Source organism: Centruroides sculpturatus, unplaced genomic scaffold (assembly GCF_000671375.1).
Source record: "Centruroides sculpturatus isolate CEXI.00-Female unplaced genomic scaffold, Cexi_2.0 scaffold129, whole genome shotgun sequence".
NCBI classification, from domain to species: Eukaryota; Metazoa; Arthropoda; class Arachnida; order Scorpiones; family Buthidae; genus Centruroides; species Centruroides sculpturatus.
The window spans coordinates 788058-806074 of record NW_019384478.1 but is presented as its reverse complement, the minus strand read 5'-3'; the positions used below and the strand labels follow the sequence as shown (position 1 = coordinate 806074).

General features: G+C 29.0%; 1 protein-coding gene across 1 annotated transcript in view; it reads right to left on the bottom strand.

Annotated features, from left to right (window-relative positions):
• Positions 1–3074: 3074 nt before the first annotated feature.
• Positions 3075–18017, bottom strand: part of LOC111621384 (coenzyme Q-binding protein COQ10 homolog A, mitochondrial-like) — a 23380-nt gene continuing 8437 nt past the window's right edge. Inside the window, exons 4-5 of the mRNA XM_023363496.1 lie at positions 8633–8734; positions 3075–4046 (exon numbers count right to left, since the gene is read on the bottom strand). Of these exons, the coding sequence (XP_023219264.1) occupies positions 3882–4046; positions 8633–8734 (267 nt within the window). The 3' untranslated portion in view covers positions 3075–3881. The remainder of the gene's footprint in view (positions 4047–8632; positions 8735–18017) is intronic.

Here is an 18017-nt window from a genome sequence, read left to right as displayed (position 1 = left end):
TTTTATTAGTGATGTAACGAATATTCGGTTACTATTCGGTATTTGGCCTATTTTTCGCTATTCGGCTGAATACCAAATAACAAAAACACAGTAAATTAATCATTTTGGTATTTAGATTTAATGTTATCAGGTTAGTGTTGTTTGTTTTTATTTATTTATAACTTAACATGCACAAAATAAAAAAGAAAATAATATTAGTCACATGTATTCACAATTTATAATTACAAAGATCAGCAGACATACACACCTATTCGTTCGAATATCGTCTCACATCTGAGGGACTGACCCTGCCTATCCTTTTTAAGCGTTCGTTTTTGCTCTTCCCTTTCTCTTTCCTCTATCACTCTAGTCCAAGTATGGCTATGCATGCATCATAATACGTGCTCACAATACTTTCAATTCGTCACTCTTCCGTCGTAATTTCCCATTTTACAATTACGTGACTCATAAGCCTGGTGATAATGGAGAAAAGAGAGAGACAGGACGTTGGTATAAGTCAGGTATGATTTCACAGATTCCAGACAGCTTGGTAGTCTGAACGGCTCCAGGCTTTTGCCCGTGCACGCTAAGTGATTTTCATTACAAGCATTAAGCTTTCTGAGATCTATGACAATTATTTGGCATTGATGGCCGCGAATTTCGTGCCAATAAGCTGTCTCGACTTGTTTGATTATGTTATCAACTCAATTTCATATTTATTTTCACATTTTCACTTCGCGGTCCTTCTCTGTTTTTTTTCCGTTAATTACACGTGTAGGTGTCATTGTTGTTCACATTTGATATCATCATTTATCACATACTGCCATGATGCTCGTGTCTGTCCGCTACAACTGTCAAGAATTAACGTGATTGGCGAAGCGTAGTAACTGCGGGCCAATAGAGAGCAGGGTCCTTGCCATAATGCGGTTTGCGCGCCAATTTTCGTACGTGCGTTAATCAAGTCGAATAGTTTGGCCGAATAGGCTATTCATTACAACACTAATTTTTATAAGTTGTTATAATTTATTTTGTGTAATTTATATGAAAAGTGCAAACTTCAAGAGTCTGCACAACTATGACATAAAACTTATTTGACCAATACTGGTGCTTATGGGCCTTCATGTGTTGACAATATTTGAGTATAGTTATCATTAAGTATTTTTGACTAACCAATCAAATGTATCAAATTGATCAAAACAAACGTAACAAAAAACACCAATATAAATTACACTTTATTTATAACCTTATTAACTGTAATTTGAAATGTTAAAAAGTAATATTTATCAACATTATTAAAAGAATTTCAAATAGGAAATGGTTTAATGAAAGAGAAAAATATACTATTAATTTTGGACACTACAATATAATCATCATCATAATTAAAATCATCAAATGTACTTTTTGGAAAGCATCATGTATTGATTGAATTCTATATGTTTTGTTTTTTCTAATTCCTTCTACTCTCTGTGCACTAAGAGGCCCTGTTTTTACCAAGCCCATTAACAGTTTGCTAGGCTAATGGGGTAGCCAGGATGGATAGGGCATGACATAGACAGACAAAAATTCCTGGAGTTTTTTGATCCATCTGGATTTAATCTAGATCCTCAGAGCAGTAGGTTGCACCTTAGCACACTGGTTCTCAACCTTTCTGTGGCCGTAGAACACCATTCATATACTTTTTATTACACAGAGCATTAGCATCAATACATTCAAAAATTGATAAGCAATTCCATGTTTATTATCCTCAGGAAACAATGAAGCAATAAACTAATAAACTTTAATATATTGAATAAAATAGAAACATGGAATTGTCTATGAATATGGCAATGGGAATAAAGCTAAAAATATAATATAAAAACTTTAAAATCTTTTTTCATGGAACACTTGAGGTAGGTTTGCGGAGCATGGTTAAGAACCACTGCCTTAGCAGCTTGGCCGTGTGGCAATTGAATTCTACCTGTTGAAAATTGAATATTAAATGGAACATTTTTATAAAAAGAAACATCTAGTTTGATTATAAATAAAACATTTTTATTCTGAAATATTTGCATTCAAAATTTAACATTTAAAAGATAAAATTTAGTGTACTTTTTAGTTTTAAGATTTACAAGCTAACAAACAAAACTTACTACTACACCTTATCTTGCAGCCGAAGTTTATTACTTCAAACGTTTTCGGTCATGTTAAATGACCTTTCTCAAGAAAAAGAAATCAAATAAAAGATAAAAAACTGTAAAAATCGAACGCTTAGTACAAATGAACAAGCTTTTCAAATGTTTTTGAGCTAGCCAATAATCGTTGCAATTAATGACGTCAGTTTTAACATTGCAACGGAAGTATAAACAATCCTAAAGATTATATAAATATCTAAAAATCATAATTACATAGAGTTACCACCTCAGATCAATGTGCATAAATACATAGCTTAGAATATAAAGATGCATAGTATCATAGTAATCTTCAATTATTAAGGCTTTATATTAAGCTTGAGGACCATGCTGCTGATATTTTTGCCAATTTCGAGCTTCGGCTGCAAGATAAGATGTAGTAGTAAGTTTTGTTTGTTATTAATAGTATGCAGTCTAGAACGAATTGATTTACAAGCTTAAAAGATGATTAATAGAACAACATTATGCAGAAATTATTTTAAATGTATTTCAATATTAATAGAATTTTATGTTCTTATGATTTAATTTCACTAAAAAATGAACTGTTCGTTTTTCGTTTACAAAAAAATTGTTAACATTTAATTTTATTCCTAATAGAAAATAAAATAGTTTTTCAGATTTACTTTTTAATGTATATCTTTGTATTAAAAAAATTGAGAGAAAAACTTCAAATATAAATATTATTTTATTACATTGAATAAAATTTCTAATTTTCTCTTAACATTCATTCAAAAATATCAGGAAAACAAGCAAATCAAAACATATGTTTTACTATTTTTTATCTAATTATTTACAAAAAGTAAATTTACAATTTTACATTATTATTTATATTTACAATTTAAAAATTCTTATATTTGGAAATTTATACACATAGAATTTTATTAATATTCTAAATATTAATAAAAATATTCTGAAGTTAATCTGTTTTTATGATATTAAAAATTTTAAATATTGTATATTATTACTGATACAAAAAGAAGAGGAAATCATCCAAATTCAAAAAATAAATTATTGATTCTGAATTATGTATAACATACCTAATAGATCAAAATTTTTAAGGCAATTGTTGTCTAGATATAGAAATAAATTTCAATAATTTGAAACAATAAATATAATGTGTATTAATATATTCTATCCAAATAAATATAGTTATATCAAATCAAAGTTATAAATCTTTACATAAAAATGCTTAAATATACCATGCAATGACCAGTTTACTTTTCTTTTTAATACCTTGTCTAAGACTGTAAGTTTTGATGATAAAAACAATTATAAAAAGAAATATATATGTTTAATTGAATGGGGGATAATTAGGAACAAGGACTGCAGAAGTAAATATATTTGATACAAAGGTTGATATTATGTTCATGAAAGAAATGTGTGTAAGACAGTTTTTGTATATTGTTGTTAGTAAAAAATCTATTTATTTATAATGATTACTTAATAAAAAATAATAAATTAAAATTAAATTATAAACTACAAATCTGGCATTTGAAAAACTAAAAACAGAAGTATTTCATACTTTAGAATTTCATGCATAATACTAAAAGACTGCATGAAATACTAAAATTTAACAGGATTCTGGCTATCATGTTATATGATATCTGATGCAAAAGCATCTTAAACAAACAGTAATGCAATAAAATGCATGGATATTGTATATCATGACTGCCTAGTTATTTAATCTTAAAGAAACTATGTATTTACAAATTTATTAATTAATGTCTATAAATGTTACGAAACATTGGAAAGTACTGTTGGAGGCTGATTCTTAATTGACTGTTTTCCATACAGATGTTCTGCTCTTTGCAGGAAGGCATTAACCATTTGACGTACCACTTCATCAAAGAATACAGTTGATAACTGTGAATGCAGCAATGATCTGAATTCAAATGATACCTGGAAAATAAAAATTACATTTTATTATTATTTAAAATATATAATATAATATAAAATATATCTATTGTGCAAATGGAATTATGTACAGATCCCAACTTTCCTTTACAGAAGCTGACTGATATATTTATCTATACTATTATAATAAAGAGATAATGTTTGTAAGTATGTATGTAAGTTTGGATGTAGCAGGTAATCTCTGAAACTACTCATCCAATTTCAAAAATTCTTTCACCAATATTTAGAATGGAACTTCAGGGTGGACATAGGCTGTATATTATTCCGTTAAACATTCGTATAAATTAAATGATATCATCTATGGTTAAGGCTTTTATGTCCAACAGATGGCACTCGAGTACGACGCCCTAAATTTGCCTTTCTGTTAGGCATTATGCTTTTCTATGAAAATGAACTAAAGCAGATCATCATCTATCTGTTTATATAAATAAAAATGTAATGTTCATTTGTTCCTACCGATTTCTTTGAAATTTTGACACAACGCTGCATTCGAATACGCACGTGTTTTTATATAATATACATGTCGAAATTCAACCCCACTGAAGGGAGATGGTTAGGATTAAAACTTACGGTAACGAACTCTGCTTCTATTTATACTATTTTAGATGTGGGTTTTTGCATTTTAATAGGGTACATCAACAGAATGTACACTAAGAAGAAACTTTTCGATATCCCCCCCACGGGGGGAGAGAGACAGGATTAAGGCTTACTGTGAAGAACTTGGCTTCCATTATACTATTTTAGATGTGGGTTTTTGTGTTTTTGATTGTGTTTTAATAGAGTACGTCAAGAGAATGTATACTAAGAAGAAATTATTCGAAAAATTTCCCCCCCACGGGGGAAGTGTTATAAATTTATAATAGATACATTTTGAGCCACAACAACACATGGCAGGGTCTGCTAGTCTTAATATAAAATGATGCCAAAATTATTTAGTAATACAATAATGAGTAATAATATGCAACAGTTCTCTAATAATAAAATACAGAATAGATGTATGAATGCATTTAATGCATTTTTAACATAAGAAAATGTGAGAATTTTTGAAATATAATGTTTCTGCAAATGTATCAAGTTACTGATTAAGGAATACATAGTGTATCCTATGACTTTAAAATAATTTTTAATAGTTAAAAATTTTTGTTAACTTCAGAATTGTTAAAAAGTTCTGGAAAATAAAATATATAATAAAACACTGGTTTATTCAGAAAACTAAATACAAATAAAAAAAAATTTCTCGAAGATTTTAAATCCTATAAATTATTTTCAGAAAGAAATAACAAAAATTTTATAAACTAAAATTATGTTTATCTGTGCAATCCTATAATTGGAGTTTAAATACATTCTAAAATGCATTTAAACATCTACTACAAGATCATTATTATGTTAATAGAATGGAACAGATCAAGTAAATGATTAAAATACATATATCTTTGGTTATGCATGTGATTTCTAGCATATGACATTAAAAATTTAATGCTTTTACTATGAAAAATTCTCTTAAAAAAATTCTTAAAAATGGATGTAGATAGAACCAAACAGTTTTTTTGTATTAGAATCCTATTTAATTCTATTCTATTAATGTAGAGTTCAGAAATTTGAAAATTGAATTAGTTAATTTTCTGACTTTAAAATTCTTAGAAAATAATGAAAGATAAGAAAACCATACATTAATAGAAGAATTAAACAGGATTCTAACACAAAAAAACTATTTGGTTCTATTTAATTCCAATTTAAGAATTTTTGGAAAAGGATTTTCCCATAGAAAAAGCACTAAATTTTTAAATGCTATTTTCTGGAGATCATATGCATAACCAGAGGTTACAATCAGCTTTAATCTTGAACAAAAAACAACAAATCATAAAAACTAAAAAGAATATTGTTTATTCTTCAAAAGATCCATTATGTTTAAAGTAATGTACAGTCATCCATTATGAATACATCTGTGTATCTCATGTGAAGGTAAGTTTTTATCTCATAACTAGCAGGTGAGCCCAGCATTGCTCGGGCAAAAGTAACAATAACTAAGATTAAGATTATTACGTTACAGTCAACATTACTCATTTTCACAGAGTAAGAGTGAAATGAAACGTAAGACAGGAAGAAGACTTAACATTTCCATTGTTGATGGAAGTGTTAAGCCTTAATCCTGTCTTTCTCCCCCTGGGGGAATTTCAAAAAATCCCTTCTTAGTGTGCGTTCTCGTGACGTACCCTAACTGTGTACCAAATTTCAACTTTCAACTCCTAACCGTTTGGGCTCGTATCCATAATGTATATAGAAGCCTTAATCCTGTCTCTTCCCCGGGGGGGATTTCGAAAAATCCCTTCTTAGTGTGTGTTCTCGTGACATAACCTAACTGTGTACCAAATTTCAACTTTCAACTCCTAATCGTTTGGTCTGTGCGCTTATTAGTATTATTATTATCATTATTATTATGTGAACCCGTCTCGATTATATTATAGATCTAGCAATTCAATTCACATGTTCTAGAACATTTAAACTGAAACTAAAACATTCCTATAAGTTTGAACTTTTTCAAAAACAGGATAATGCTTAATATTTCTTACAAAATAAGGCTATGTTTATAGTGATATGGACTAGCTCAAGCAAAGCTTAAAGCTTCAAAAAGGAGCAGTTAAGAACAAACAAGTTTGATTTCTTCACTCTATTGCTTGCTGTACAGCTTTTGCCAGTGCTTTGCTGTGTCACAATAAACAGTCTAACTCATAAATTTTTGTTATTGTAAGTACACCTTTGGAAAAAAAGCAATGCTATGTTTTCAAAATTCTAAATATAATGACAAATTTTTAATAAATGAAGTTTTCTTTTAACTGTTATGAACTGAAAATGTTAATGAAAATTAAATGTTTTTGCTTTCATTCTCAGTAAATGTGATGATTGTGACAAACTTGTATTTTAGACATAGTAAAATATCACAATGAAATATGAGACAATATTATTCTTGTGGAAGAAAGTGTAAATATTAGTAAGCTTTTGGGTATCATAGCAATTTTAAATATATATGTATTTTTTTCAAAAATATGTTAAAAAATTTATATTAAATGCATAGAACATCTAATTTCTCATTTTAGTTTTGAAAATGTTAATGAAAATTAAATGTTTTTGCTTTCATTCTCAGTAAATGTGGTGATTGTGACTAAATGATTCAGTGATATGAGAGAAATGAAGTATTTTGTAAAAGTATTTTTGTTTAATTGATTTTTTAAGTTTCAAAAAGGGTATATAAACAAATTCTAATTGCCAAATAACAGAAGAATAAAACTTCTGCATTTCAGACTACACACACAAATGCAAAATAAATGGTGATTCCTCTTGGACAGACTTGTCTTTGATTTATCTAACAATAATCCAGCCATTGGACGGAAAAATTCAACAAAAAGAATAAAACTCTCGTGAAATGAGAGTTTTATTCTTCTGTTATTTGGAAAAAAATTAATCATTTTAATAATTAAGAATTTGTTTATAAACAATTTTTAATATTTTTTCATAAAGAACTATAAAATAACAGCAAGTAAATAGTAGTAGTTATTTTTAAGGAAGTTATTAATTTATTATTATTCCATGAATGCAGATAAAATTTTTAATATACACTGGTGTGCAAAACTTAAAGCAACAATGTAATTTTTAAGCAGACAGCCATGAAATTGTAGAAAAGGGCTTGTTGTGATCAGTACAATAACCACCCAACTCAGTAGAAAGGTGATTCGTATTCAGGAAGAAGACATCACAGGTAGGTGATGTGAGGGCTTGTAGAACATGTGCAGTAAGCAAATGCAGTGCAAGATTACAATAAGAAGGAGGCTTTGATTCCATACTGTATGTGTTCTATTCATTTTTGCACTAGTATGCTTTCTTCATCCTTTAATTATAAAATACTGTCTGTATTCTGAATTTCATGCCTCCCAGATGATTTCTTGCAGAGTTAAGGCAAAAAACAATTGTTGCTTAAGTTTTGCACACCAGTGTACTTTTTAAATAAGTATAACAAATTATAGTAGATCCCCTTTATCTATAGTTTCACTTATCCATAACCAACCATAATCAAATGATATTAAAAGGAAAATTCTAATAATAAATAATCCACAAGTTTTAAATTGTGCACAATAATAAAATAAATAACTTTCTTAAAAATAACTATTACTACTTACTTGCTGTAATTGTATAGTTCTTCATGAAAAAAAAATTTTAAATTATTTACCGTATCAACTAAATAAAAGGTGGAGAATAAGCCATGTGATTGTTTTAAAGACATGATCTAGTGTTCAACACTTCTAAAAAAGAATATAATAGATTTGAAGATTTATATATACAGTATTTAATTTAAATATCATATGTTTAATCTAATTATTTTCTCTAATTATAAAAATTAATGAAAGAATGAGTAATATTTTAAAAGATTTTACATTAAAATATTACTATTTAGTATAAAAAAACATACAAGAATATAAGAATGCTTTTTATTTGTTCAATTATTATTATTATTATTATTATTATAAATTTAACATTAAATCCACGCAAGAAAAACAATTAGAAAATACAAAAATTACCTGAAAATCTAAAGTACATGTCTTTGAATTATTTGGTATGCCTGGACTGAAATGCCAAATTGTTTCTAGATGGTTAAAAAGCCGTCCATCTGTACAGATTGCCTGTCAAAATTTACAATGCCACTGTAGTTTCAAAACTTAGCCATATCTAACTTTTATAATTTTGTTTCTAATAATACAATTAATTAATGGGATAAAAACAATGTAAAATTTGATCAAAACAAACTTGTATGTGAAAAACACACATTTTAAAGCAAGTGTATAATGACATGTTTTTCAGTTGTCTAATTGGATCTCAATAAAAAATTTTGTGTATTTTTTTATGATAACAAAGATCAATTAATTAAACATATCAGAAGCATATTTCATTGTAAGATGGTATTTAAATAGAGAACTGTTTTACTATGTGTATTGATAATGGATACATTCCAGTATGCATCAGTCTCAGCCACAACTGATGCATCAGTGAACAGTTTAACAAGCTTTTACTGTAACATATGACAACCCAATAAGATGGTAGAAGCAAACAGCACTATATTGGCATTTGCTGATGTATTTTGTCATAATAACTTTGGATTAATTCAGATGAATAGTAAAATAATGATGATGATAAAATATTTTCATTACCTGCTACTGTTGCTATGATAAAGCCTAAAATAACTTCTGTATAAAAAAAAATGACAACATTTCAGACTACAAGCAGTCTTTTACTTACTACTAGCCTTATCCTATATGCTTCAATTAAATATATTAAAAAATATTTAAATCTTTGTCAAATAATCTTATACAGGTAGGCCTCCTACAACGCGGTAGATACGTTCCTTGAAAATACCGCGTTGTGGGAAATCGCGTTATAGGAGACACCAACTCAATACAAAAACTGGGATTCGGTTCTAAAACGAGAAAAACTTGGCGTTTGAATGGCGTTTTTTTAATTTTTGAAACCAGCCATTGGTAGCCACGAATTTAACACTGGTTTCATCAGCTGACCAGTGGCGTAGCGTAGTGGGGGCGGTAAAATTTCACAATAAATAATAATAATTTCTTGTAAAAATTTGAACCATTTCATTTCATATTTTTGTCGCGCCTACGATTTGGACCGATTGAAATGAGCACTTAATTGTTCATTACTTATTCTGTGACGAAACTGAATTTTTGTCTTTTAAATTGAGATACCTAATAAGGGGGCATCGAAATTTTCCTCCGCCCTGGGCAGCTGGCACCCACGCTATGCCACTGCAGCTGACGACTGTCCCATATGTTTTAAATAATCAAATATTTTTAAGGCGTTGTGTTTAAGTGCAGTTTTATTTAAAGGCAACTGTTTCTTGTTCATATCTTCTACCCATAATATTAGCGCTTGTTCCATTTTTTACATTATAGGTGCTCTCGGACTAGCAACATTTTTTGCAAGAATAGATGATCCGGATGCAACCAAATTTCTAATCTTTTCTCCTGATTGCTTAATCGACCGAATAGTCGACTCATTTAAATTAAAATGCCTACTAATATCAGCTATCCGCTCTTGATTTTTAATTCGATCCAAAATTTCTATCTTTGAAGAGTTATAAATTTCCTTTTTAACGACAGTCCTTTCTTTTCATTCGGCATTGTTATGGCTAAAATTTTTTCAATCAGTTTTGTGGACAGTAAAAATCACAAAAAATAACTTTTCTTCACTATTTTGTTAAAAATATACACCCAATAGAAGTTTATACTATATTTTGGACCATTTTTGCTGTCCCCACTTATTGAAACTGTATAAATGATGGAAAATTTAGTGATATATTTGAGTGTTTACGGTAACTGATGCACATCTGGGCTAGAAACCGGTCTTCCCCAGAAACTTTCAAGGGAATAAATAACACACCAACAGCAACAAACAGCTGTTTTCAAGGACATTTAGTTCTGTATGCCGAATTGCGGTTCGTATCACGTGATCCGTTGCGATTTTTCTGTTATGTGAAAGATAATTCGTTTCTAAATACCGTAAACCGCGTTGTAAAACATTACCGCATTTTCCCAACTGCGTTGGAGCGAAAACACGTTGTAAGAGGCCTACCTGTATTTAATTGGCTAATGTTACCTATGGTTCCAAGATGGCGGTGCTTTGGTTAGGTTAGATTAACTATATTTTTACTAGATATTTCCTGTTTTTTTATTTTGTTCAAGAACTACTGTGAATCAATAACTAGTGACGTTTGTCACAAGGCGGCCTGCCGGCAGCTCCCCTCCGGGAGGAGTCCGTCTGGACCACAAACAGTCGGAAGCATGGCCATCTTAGAACCATAGGTAACATTAACCATTTAATTATAATGTATGGGATTAAATAATATTACATGCTAACCGTCTTATTCAATTTTTATGATTTTTTTACAAAGTTGCTAAATATAACTATGGAGGCAACCATATTGCTTCATTGGAGTTCACCTTATCCACAACCCAATGAGTGCAATGCATATCGGTGAATATCGGCACACATTTTTGTACATCACAGTTAACCAATGTACTGTTTGTTGCATACTGGAATGTACCCAATTTAAAATTATGAAAATTAGAGGTCACAATATAGATACGAGATGTCATGCAGGTAGCAAAGTTACTTTATCAAAATNATAGAAAGTCATTTACAATAAATGGTTCTGAATATTAGATGTTATTGTATAAGGTACAGTAAGTGTGAAAAATAAGCATTTGTCATTTTCATTTATTGTACTTGTTGCCAAAGTCACACTCACCTAATTGTTTTGACATCATAATTTTTGGCAGAAATCAGTAGGAATTTCACAGTTCATAAAGTTTTGCAGTTCTTAAGGCCAATTAATTTTGTATTTATAAAACGAATTGTGCATAATTCCTTTTTTTGTAAATGTCTTGCACATTCAAATATATTATTTCCTTTGATGTGAGATTTTACAGTATACAATAATATCAAATTTTATGATTATTTGGATAGAAAATAAGCACATTTCTTTGTTAGTCTTTTTTGATATGGAAAAAAAACTTAACTGTGATTTTTCTACTCTCTTCTTCAGCTATTACAAACATAATATATTTTTATTAGTGATGTAACGAATATTCGGTTACTATTCGGTATTTGGCCTATTTTTCGCTATTCGGCTGAATACCAAATAACAAAAACACAGTAAATTAATCATTTTGGTATTTAGATTTAATGTTATCAGGTTAGTGTTGTTTGTTTTTATTTATTTATAACTTAACATGCACAAAATAAAAAAGAAAATAATATTAGTCACATGTATTCACAATTTATAATTACAAAGATCAGCAGACATACACACCTATTCGTTCGAATATCGTCTCACATCTGAGGGACTGACCCTGCCTATCCTTTTTAAGCGTTCGTTTTTGCTCTTCCCTTTCTCTTTCCTCTATCACTCTAGTCCAAGTATGGCTATGCATGCATCATAATACGTGCTCACAATACTTTCAATTCGTCACTCTTCCGTCGTAATTTCCCATTTTACAATTACGTGACTCATAAGCCTGGTGATAATGGAGAAAAGAGAGAGACAGGACGTTGGTATAAGTCAGGTATGATTTCACAGATTCCAGACAGCTTGGTAGTCTGAACGGCTCCAGGCTTTTGCCCGTGCACGCTAAGTGATTTTCATTACAAGCATTAAGCTTTCTGAGATCTATGACAATTATTTGGCATTGATGGCCGCGAATTTCGTGCCAATAAGCTGTCTCGACTTGTTTGATTATGTTATCAACTCAATTTCATATTTATTTTCACATTTTCACTTCGCGGTCCTTCTCTGTTTTTTTTCCGTTAATTACACGTGTAGGTGTCATTGTTGTTCACATTTGATATCATCATTTATCACATACTGCCATGATGCTCGTGTCTGTCCGCTACAACTGTCAAGAATTAACGTGATTGGCGAAGCGTAGTAACTGCGGGCCAATAGAGAGCAGGGTCCTTGCCATAATGCGGTTTGCGCGCCAATTTTCGTACGTGCGTTAATCAAGTCGAATAGTTTGGCCGAATAGGCTATTCATTACAACACTAATTTTTATAAGTTGTTATAATTTATTTTGTGTAATTTATATGAAAAGTGCAAACTTCAAGAGTCTGCACAACTATGACATAAAACTTATTTGACCAATACTGGTGCTTATGGGCCTTCATGTGTTGACAATATTTGAGTATAGTTATCATTAAGTATTTTTGACTAACCAATCAAATGTATCAAATTGATCAAAACAAACGTAACAAAAAACACCAATATAAATTACACTTTATTTATAACCTTATTAACTGTAATTTGAAATGTTAAAAAGTAATATTTATCAACATTATTAAAAGAATTTCAAATAGGAAATGGTTTAATGAAAGAGAAAAATATACTATTAATTTTGGACACTACAATATAATCATCATCATAATTAAAATCATCAAATGTACTTTTTGGAAAGCATCATGTACTGATTGAATTCTATATGTTTTGTTTTTTCTAATTCCTTCTACTCTCTGTGCACTAAGAGGCCCTGTTTTTACCAAGCCCATTAACAGTTTGCTAGGCTAATGGGGTAGCCAGGATGGATAGGGCATGACATAGACAGACAAAAATTCCTGGAGTTTTTTGATCCATCTGGATTTAATCTAGATCCTCAGAGCAGTAGGTTGCACCTTAGCACACTGGTTCTCAACCTTTCTGTGGCCGTAGAACACCATTCATATACTTTTTATTACATAGAGCATTAGCATCAATACATTCAAAAATTGATAAGCAATTCCATGTTTATTATCCTCAGGAAACAATGAAGCAATAAACTAATAAACTTTAATATATTGAATAAAATAGAAACATGGAATTGTCTATGAATATGGCAATGGGAATAAAGCTAAAAATATAATATAAAAACTTTAAAATCTTTTTTCATGGAACACTCGAGGTAGGTTTGCGGAGCATGGTTAAGAACCACTGCCTTAGCAGCTTGGCCGTGTGGCAATTGAATTCTACCTGTTGAAAATTGAATATTAAATGGAACATTTTTATAAAAAGAAACATCTAGTTTGATTATAAATAAAACATTTTTATTCTGAAATATTTGCATTCAAAATTTAACATTTAAAAGATAAAATTTAGTGTACTTTTTAGTTTTAAGATTTACAAGCTAACAAACAAAACTTACTACTACACCTTATCTTGCAGCCGAAGTTTATTACTTCAAACGTTTTCGGTCATGTTAAATGACCTTTCTCAAGAAAAAGAAATCAAATAAAAGATAAAAAACTGTAAAAATCGAACGCTTAGTACAAATGAACAAGCTTTTCAAATGTTTTTGAGCTAGCCAATAATCGTTGCAATTAATGACGTCAGTTTTAACATTGCAACGGAAGTATAAACAATCCTAAAGATTATATAAATATCTAAAAATCATAATTACATAGAGTTACCACCTCAGATCAATGTGCATAAATACATAGCTTAGAATATAAAGATGCATAGTATCATAGTAATCTTCAATTATTAAGGCTTTATATTAAGCTTGAGGACCATGCTGCTGATATTTTTGCCAATTTCGAGCTTCGGCTGCAAGATAAGATGTAGTAGTAAGTTTTGTTTGTTATTAATAGTATGCAGTCTAGAACGAATTGATTTACAAGCTTAAAAGATGATTAATAGAACAACATTATGCAGAAATTATTTTAAATGTATTTCAATATTAATAGAATTTTATGTTCTTATGATTTAATTTCACTAAAAAATGAACTGTTCGTTTTTCGTTTACAAAAAAATTGTTAACATTTAATTTTATTCCTAATAGAAAATAAAATAGTTTTTCAGATTTACTTTTTAATGTATATCTTTGTATTAAAAAAATTGAGAGAAAAACTTCAAATATAAATATTATTTTATTACATTGAATAAAATTTCTAATTTTCTCTTAACATTCATTCAAAAATATCAGGAAAACAAGCAAATCAAAACATATGTTTTACTATTTTTTATCTAATTATTTACAAAAAGTAAATTTACAATTTTACATTATTATTTATATTTACAATTTAAAAATTCTTATATTTGGAAATTTATACACATAGAATTTTATTAATATTCTAAATATTAATAAAAATATTCTGAAGTTAATCTGTTTTTATGATATTAAAAATTTTAAATATTGTATATTATTACTGATACAAAAAGAAGAGGAAATCATCCAAATTCAAAAAATAAATTATTGATTCTGAATTATGTATAACATACCTAATAGATCAAAATTTTTAAGGCAATTGTTGTCTAGATATAGAAATAAATTTCAATAATTTGAAACAATAAATATAATGTGTATTAATATATTCTATCCAAATAAATATAGTTATATCAAATCAAAGTTATAAATCTTTACATAAAAATGCTTAAATATACCATGCAATGACCAGTTTACTTTTCTTTTTAATACCTTGTCTAAGACTGTAAGTTTTGATGATAAAAACAATTATAAAAAGAAATATATATGTTTAATTGAATGGGGGATAATTAGGAACAAGGACTGCAGAAGTAAATATATTTGATACAAAGGTTGATATTATGTTCATGAAAGAAATGTGTGTAAGACAGTTTTTGTATATTGTTGTTAGTAAAAAATCTATTTATTTATAATGATTACTTAATAAAAAATAATAAATTAAAATTAAATTATAAACTACAAATCTGGCATTTGAAAAACTAAAAACAGAAGTATTTCATACTTTAGAATTTCATGCATAATACTAAAAGACTGCATGAAATACTAAAATTTAACAGGATTCTGGCTATCATGTTATATGATATCTGATGCAAAAGCATCTTAAACAAACAGTAATGCAATAAAATGCATGGATATTGTATATCATGACTGCCTAGTTATTTAATCTTAAAGAAACTATGTATTTACAAATTTATTAATTAATGTCTATAAATGTTACGAAACATTGGAAAGTACTGTTGGAGGCTGATTCTTAATTGACTGTTTTCCATACAGATGTTCTGCTCTTTGCAGGAAGGCATTAACCATTTGACGTACCACTTCATCAAAGAATACAGTTGATAACTGTGAATGCAGCAATGATCTGAATTCAAATGATACCTGGAAAATAAAAATTACATTTTATTATTATTTAAAATATATAATATAATATAAAATATATCTATTGTGCAAATGGAATTATGTACAGATCCCAACTTTCCTTTACAGAAGCTGACTGATATATTTATCTATACTATTATAATAAAGAGATAATGTTTGTAAGTATGTATGTAAGTTTGGATGTAGCAGGTAATCTCTGAAACTACTCATCCAATTTCAAAAATTCTTTCACCAATATTTAGAATGGAACTTCAGGGTGGACATAGGCTGTATATTATTCCGTTAAACATTCGTATAAATTAAATGATATCATCTATGGTTAAGGCTTTTATGTCCAACAGATGGCACTCGAGTACGACGCCCTAAATTTGCCTTTCTGTTAGGCATTATGCTTTTCTATGAAAATGAACTAAAGCAGATCATCATCTATCTGTTTATATAAATAAAAATGTAATGTTCATTTGTTCCTACCGATTTCTTTGAAATTTTGACACAACGCTGCATTCGAATACGCACGTGTTTTTATATAATATACATGTCGAAATTCAACCCCACTGAAGGGAGATGGTTAGGATTAAAACTTACGGTAACGAACTCTGCTTCTATTTATACTATTTTAGATGTGGGTTTTTGCATTTTAATAGGGTACATCAACAGAATGTACACTAAGAAGAAACTTTTCGATATCCCCCCCACGGGGGGAGAGAGACAGGATTAAGGCTTACTGTGAAGAACTTGGCTTCCATTATACTATTTTAGATGTGGGTTTTTGTGTTTTTGATTGTGTTTTAATAGAGTACGTCAAGAGAATGTATACTAAGAAGAAATTATTCGAAAAATTTCCCCCCCACGGGGGAAGTGTTATAAATTTATAATAGATACATTTTGAGCCACAACAACACATGGCAGGGTCTGCTAGTCTTAATATAAAATGATGCCAAAATTATTTAGTAATACAATAATGAGTAATAATATGCAACAGTTCTCTAATAATAAAATACAGAATAGATGTATGAATGCATTTAATGCATTTTTAACATAAGAAAATGTGAGAATTTTTGAAATATAATGTTTCTGCAAATGTATCAAGTTACTGATTAAGGAATACATAGTGTATCCTATGACTTTAAAATAATTTTTAATAGTTAAAAATTTTTGTTAACTTCAGAATTGTTAAAAAGTTCTGGAAAATAAAATATATAATAAAACACTGGTTTATTCAGAAAACTAAATACAAATAAAAAAAAATTTCTCGAAGATTTTAAATCCTATAAATTATTTTCAGAAAGAAATAACAAAAATTTTATAAACTAAAATTATGTTTATCTGTGCAATCCTATAATTGGAGTTTAAATACATTCTAAAATGCATTTAAACATCTACTACAAGATCATTATTATGTTAATAGAATGGAACAGATCAAGTAAATGATTAAAATACATATATCTTTGGTTATGCATGTGATTTCTAGCATATGACATTAAAAATTTAATGCTTTTACTATGAAAAATTCTCTTAAAAAAATTCTTAAAAATTGATGTAGATAGAACCAAACAGTTTTTTTGTATTAGAATCCTATTTAATTCTATTCTATTAATGTAGAGTTCAGAAATTTGAAAATTGAATTAGTTAATTTTCTGACTTTAAAATTCTTAGAAAATAATGAAAGATAAGAAAACCATACATTAATAGAAGAATTAAACAGGATTCTAACACAAAAAAACTATTTGGTTCTATTTAATTCCAATTTAAGAATTTTTGGAAAAGGATTTTCCCATAGAAAAAGCACTAAATTTTTAAATGCTATTTTCTGGAGATCATATGCATAACCAGAGGTTACAATCAGCTTTAATCTTGAACAAAAAACAACAAATCATAAAAACTAAAAAGAATATTGTTTATTCTTCAAAAGATCCATTATGTTTAAAGTAATGTACAGTCATCCATTATGAATACATCTGTGTATCTCATGTGAAGGTAAGTTTTTATCTCATAACTAGCAGGTGAGCCCAGCATTGCTCGGGCAAAAGTAACAATAACTAAGATTAAGATTATTACGTTACAGTCAACATTACTCATTTTCACAGAGTAAGAGTGAAATGAAACGTAAGACAGGAAGAAGACTTAACACTTCCATTGTTGATGGAAGTGTTAAGCCTTAATCCTGTCTTTCTCCCCCTGGGGGAATTTCAAAAAATCCCTTCTTAGTGTGCGTTCTCGTGACGTACCCTAACTGTGTACCAAATTTCAACTTTCAACTCCTAACCGTTTGGGCTCTGCGCTG